Source organism: Zootoca vivipara, chromosome 3 (genome assembly GCF_963506605.1).
Source record: "Zootoca vivipara chromosome 3, rZooViv1.1, whole genome shotgun sequence".
In the NCBI taxonomy this organism is placed as follows: Eukaryota; Metazoa; Chordata; class Lepidosauria; order Squamata; family Lacertidae; genus Zootoca; species Zootoca vivipara.
In genome coordinates this window covers 63,915,739-63,921,738 of record NC_083278.1, presented here as the reverse complement: position 1 = coordinate 63,921,738, position 6,000 = coordinate 63,915,739, and the positions used below count along the sequence as shown (strand labels likewise).

Sequence of the window (6,000 nt, the reverse complement as noted above, 5' to 3'; positions counted from 1 at the left end):
CAGACTAATAATACACAGCAGCATAAACAGTAAGAGTCAACTCTGTTCAGGTATTTGGTACCTGCTCGTACTAAATCTGTGAAGGGGTTATTGAGAAAGTACAGACATGGGTGCCTTTCATGTTCTCCCAGCCCATGTGTGATAAGCATCAGCCTAATAGGTTGGGCTATGTGAGCATGGATGTGCAAGTGAACAGCTCCTGCCCCAGGAACAGCTATCAATCAGCTCTGTGGAGGGAGCATAGCTGCCAAGTTTTCCCTTTTCTCGCGAGGAAGCCTATTCAGCACAAGGGAAAATCCCTTAAAAAGGGGATAACTTGGCAGCTATGGGAGGGAGCCATACCTGCATACAGATGGACCTATTCAGATGGATGCCAAGACATGGCCAGCATGTGTGTCAGTATTTAGATGGTGATAACGGCTTGTGGTATCTCAGTGTTCCTTCCTATGTTTGGCATTTATGGGTACTAAACACCTGCTTAGGGCTACAGTACTTACTACTTTCATGTGATAAAAGGGAGACAACATGATCTCAAAAGGAAAAAAAAGGAATGTAGTGTATTGAAATAAAAGGATACCAACTTAAAACAAATGGGGGAGGGGGATTCCTTTAAGCTAAATGGGCCTGAACCATCTCTAGTTTGTTTTCAGTAATGTATAGGTTTGAATTACCAGTGTCAGGAAATTGTTTCCAAAGCAGGGAGTTCCAGCTACCCTGCAGGCTTCAATTGAAGAAAGGTGCTTTCCTGCTTGATCCCCCAGATTCCATTTTGGTCTGTACCACAAGTGCACATTTTATTTATCAAACCTACTTGGAAAAGTGGGCTGCGGAAACGTAAGGAGGGAATCTTAATGCTATTGGAGTTAAGTGACAATACAACAATAAGCTTCAGTCCAATCACAGTATTTCATACCTCACTTGATGAAAATATATGTGCAGTCCTTTAAGCAAGTAAACCTGAGAGTACTCTTTCTTTATATTTCACTGCACATTTCACATAATAAGCCAGTCCCCCCGCCTCCCGGCTTTTAAGCATTAATGCCATTCCTAGAACAAAATCAGAATTCTGGCCTACATGACTGGCTCTCATAAAATCATTGCCATGATTTCAGCATAGGGGACACTGTTAAGAATGGATGCAAGGAAAAGCTAGCCAGAAATCTGCCTGCGACGTAGAGCCAGTCAATAACTTGACAGTGCAAAACTAGTCACTTTGAATTTCTCACTACATGATAGTTAAAATATACACACTACAATGTACACTACCAGTACAGGCAGCCCTATTATAACTTTGTCAGCATTAAGGCATAATGTTAGGAATAAAAAAAAATCAAGCAAAGCTGCTTGAGCTAAGACACTGAAATTTTTCCCTTAAGGACTGGACAATGTTCTGCTGATTAGGAGATGGTACCCTCCATAGGTAATCATTCAATTTATCTGAATCACTACATGTGGCCAGGAAAGAGTCTGATGCCTTAGCAGGAGTCAGGGGCATATTTTTGTCACTACAAGTTTCTGAAGCAGCGCAATGTACATTTATGTTTGGATCCGAGAGTTTTGTTTGGTTGTAGAAACACTCTAAATCGGAGCCCTCATCTTCAGATTTTATTTCAACGTAGTCATCATCATCCCCTTCTCCATCATCAGTGTCTTTGAAGTTAGAAAAATAGTTCTGGGTAGCTATTTGTGCATTTGAGAGCAAGTTTCTGTTAACTCTAAGAATTTTTTGAGAATCCTGCAGAATCATTTTGGAGCAATTCTCAAGGCTCTGCTTTGCTCCATCACATGCTGCAAGTCCTGGGGTGGCACCTGGCACACATTCTTTATAGTGTTCAGAGAGAAAGTTCCTGTCTGAATGCAGCTGCTTCTTGTCCATTTCATGTGGATAATTTATTGAATCCCCAGACTTGCTGGCCACAATAGAGGAAGATGATTGTGACCTGCTATATATCTGTGACTTTGCATTGTTTTCCCGTCTTCCTAAAGAGTTAAAAACCTGACTGTGGTGCAAGTTCTCTTTGTTAGGCTGACTTATAATTGCGCTCCACCTTTGTGCAGGAATGTGCGGGCGAAGAGGAGTCTGAAGGGAAGGCACTGAGCAGGCCGCTGGCAACTGTCTCTGCTTTGCGCTCATTTCCGAAGGGGAGCTTCTGCCCTTCAGGTGTGAGACTTCCGACCAGGGAGAGAAATCTGAGAGTTCCACATTACTGTATGTTGAGTGCAACCAGTCTTCTGCTCTGAAGCATTCCGCAGCTAACTGAGATGTTGACACTGGTGAGGAATACCTTATGTTTGATGGGTCTTGAGAACTGGTCTTTTGGGGTGAGGTTTCCCGAAAAACAATCTGATCGTAGAGCTGGGAATATTCAGCAATTCTGGCACCTAAAGAAAAGTGTGACAGAGGACACAATGGTCAAAACAAAGTTGCATTGCATATTATAAAAAGGCTGTAACATGGGAGTTAAATTTATAGCGTAGTAAGGACGCATCTTTTTAATAAGTCCTGTTGATTCTAATAGGTCTTACTGACAAGTCAGCATGCATAGGATTGTAGCCTTAGCTACATTCCCCACTCTATTAGAGCCTTATTTGGATGTTATTACTACTATACACGGCATTTTGAATCCCTGCAATGGGGTGAGCTCCCGTTGCTCGGTCCCTGCTCCTGCTAACCTAGCAGTTCGAAAGCACACAGTGCAAGTAGATAAATAGGTACCGCTCCAGCGGGAAGGTAAATGGTGTTTCTGTGCACTGCTCTGGTTCGCCAGAAGCAGCTTAGTCATGCTGCCCACATGACCTGGACTGTACGCTGGCTCCCTCGGCCAGTAAAGCGAGATGAGCACCACAACCCCAGAGTTGCCCGCAACTGGACCTAACGGTCAGACTCCCTTTACATTTACCTTTTACTAATATACAATTAAGATCACAGAGGGAGAGTGTGGGGTTGTATATGTTGGCCTCCACCAGGCCCACACCTACACTGTCCACAAAATAGGGGTTTCTCTGTAAAAGGCTGCTAAGTTACCTGTGTGCACCTCCTCCAAAGGTACAGGCATTCAAAGTATTCAATGTAAGAATGGTTTAAAACAACAACATTGTCAGCATACCAATGGCAGGGCCTCCTTGTTTCTTCTCTTCCAAAATGGCTGCTAAGTCCTTGTGCCTTGATTTATGTTGCCGGCTCAGAAGTTGCTCTTGTTCTGGGCTTTTTACTTTCAAAAGCTGGTTTGCCTTCTTAATTTTTTGGCTGTACTGTCTGGCCATTGTGAAAACCCGGTTCTTTGTTTTATCCACAGCATCCAGTTCATTGTCAGTACTTTCTGCATTTGCACTGCACAGAATACTACTGGCAGTTTCATAAAGACTATCTACAAAAGCTCTCTCATTGGAGAGGGAAGATCTGTTGAGACTCATCAAGGAATTTGCTCTACATGGTGTTTCCTTACATAGTGATGCTTCCTCCTCGAATCTGAGGTTGGCTTCACTCAACCTGGCAACTTTGTTGGGCAAAGCTTTTGGGAAAACAGGTGTTTCTGGCAATGAGAGAGGGGGGAGTGAATATCCCACATCTTTATTTAACTCACAAGTAGTTCTAGTAGGCGTGTTGTTGTCTATGTCATCTTTGCAGACAGGAAAAGCTGCAAGGACATGGTCTCTCGTCTTTTCCTCATTCTTCTTGATGTAATTCTCCAGGTCATTCCAGATTTCATCCACTTCCTCAGATAATTTGTCCGCAGCAGATTTGTGAGAGTGTGAATCAGAGTTTGATGAGCTATCCACTAAGCTCAAATAATCATGATCTAATGGAACACAATGATAGGGATTTTCATCTTCACTGAAATGGAGGCTTTCTTCAGAAACAAACTGTCGCAGGTGGTCACAGCATGCAAAATCTGTTTCCAGACCCAGAAAACTCCTCTTTTTGGAACACTTAAGGCGATCACATTTGAAATTTGTCACTGATTGCTCTGGGAGGACTATGGTATCATAGATATTTTCCTCACTGATCCTTAGATCATGAGAGCTTACAGGTGGAGTTCCTCTCCTGGGAGTAGTTTCATTTCTGCTGGTAGAAATAGAGGTCCTGCTTTGAGGTGCCTGCCTTTTATTGAAAGCAATGTCTTGGTCTTGAGCCTCATAGAGTGAGTCTCTAGCTGACCCTTGTGGAGCACGGTCAGACGCTTCCCTCCGAGTGAGGCCCATTAGTTTCAAATCTTCAAAACTTATATTGTCATAGACATGATCTATGTCATCAATAGTAAGTTCTTCTGAAGATTCTAGGTATACCTGCAGATTGTCCATGTCACTCCTGGAACTTTTTATTTCATTCCAAGTAGCATTCAGACCAAGGTCATTTTTTCTGTATCTTGAACCAGACGGAGAAGTTTTACTTTCCCCAGCACTGCTGGCCCTCCTCACAATTCTATGAGAGTTAGAGCTAGAAATGTCCCTCTGATGAGCTAGTCCTACGTGCCAGCTGCAAGGGCGGCCTGAAGGCCCTCTCTCTTCACAGGCGATGGAAACCAAGTTGGACGTTGATTCTGACGGTACAAACATCTGATAATCATCTTCATCCTCTGTGTTCTCTTGCGGGGGGCGTCTGCTTGGGAACAGGGCTTGCCGAATCTGGTGGTCTGTCCAGATGTTTCTCACCGCATCTGTTCTACCCAAAATATTTGCCATAAATGAGCTGTTTTGCGGTGCAAACTGCCGAGATGGATGACCACCTCCACTGCAGGAAAAGGAAAGCTTTGCGTTGACCTGGGAAGGTGCTTCATTTGCAGGCTCCTTTGCATTCTATGAAGTTTTGAAACAGAGCACACTATTAGTCTATGATCTAACTAATATGCAGAATCATAATCACATATAAGAGGAGGGCACCCTTTACTGAAGTTGAAGTCTCGAGACTTCCGGTTCGTCGCGGCGGTGAGAAGGACGCAGGGACTTTCGCGTGCCGAGGTCCCTGGCTTCTCGGAGGGGGGGGAAGTACGCAGAGCGAGCGGACTCCCCGTAAAAACATCGGATCGAGAGTTCCGATGACTCAGGAGCCCAGCGGCCGCTCCGTTTGGCGGATCCCCTGCCGCCCGAGAGCTCAATAGAGCGATCGTGAGCCGGCGGGGTTGAACCGCGGGAGCCATTTTGGGCCACATCTTGCCTCCGGGAAGCGAAGCTCCGAGTCCTGACCCGGCAAGCGGCGGATTCTTCCGATTTGAAACTAAAGATTCCTAAAGAAGTAAGTGGAACTTTGATTTGGACCTTAAATTTGCTGATTGGAAAATAGGAGAGACTTTAAAGAAACGGACCGGTCTCTTCCTAATGGGAAACTGGGAGGCGTTTGGAAAAAAAAAATCCTAAGCCGAATAACAAAAGAATTTGAAACTGTGGACCCGAGAGGGAAAAAAGACTTTTTGGAACCATCTCAGCCCCTGAGTCCGGCACCCCTTGAGGTACAGCGGTATTAAAGAGAAGAGCGTTTTGACAGCTGTCAAAAGCTGCCAAACTGTCAAAAGACCGGGTGGATTGATTGCACTGCTGTGAACAGGAAAAATTGTTTGGAATTGTCAAAGAATTACTTAAATTGGAAGTAAGAATGGATTTGGGACTGAGTTAAGAACTAAGAAAAAGAACAGCCAAAATGGAGTCGATCGTCTGAGAAAGGAATTTTCCAGTACCCATTGTTCCCTACACCCTGTTTATCTGCGGTTACGAGAGGTATGAAAACAAAACTTTCTCGAGCCTTCCAGGAGACTGTGCTGAACTACTTGCTGTCATGGGAAGATTTTTACAAGGAACGGCAACATCCCAGCTCACCACCAGTTGAGATTGAAGTCCAAGTCCAGGACTTAGAGGTTAATTCAAATTTGGAGATTATTGACTCTGAGACTGTGGGTGATAAGAAACAATTTGAAGAGGACTTGGACTATAACAAATTTGTTTGGGATGAAGCAAAAGATGACCTCCAAAAGGGAGAAAAACAAGCAGAACAAGAAGATGAGAGAC

At 44.2% G+C, this 6,000-nt stretch overlaps 1 protein-coding gene across 7 annotated transcripts in view; it reads right to left on the bottom strand.

Moving 5' to 3' along the window:
- Positions 1–974: 974 nt before the first annotated feature.
- The window catches only part of PLEKHG1 (pleckstrin homology and RhoGEF domain containing G1), a 103,912-nt gene continuing 98,886 nt past the window's right edge, over positions 975–6,000 (bottom strand). For 6 of the 7 annotated variants that reach the window (XM_035108764.2, XM_035108763.2, XM_060272747.1 and 3 more), the window contains 2 exons: positions 3,108–4,797; positions 975–2,382 (listed from right to left, as the gene is read on the bottom strand). In XM_035108764.2, the coding sequence (XP_034964655.2) occupies positions 1,331–2,382; positions 3,108–4,797 (2,742 nt within the window). In that variant the 3' untranslated portion in view covers positions 975–1,330. The remainder of the gene's footprint in view (positions 2,383–3,107; positions 4,798–6,000) is intronic. The other variant, XM_035108765.2, reaches the window with a different exon arrangement.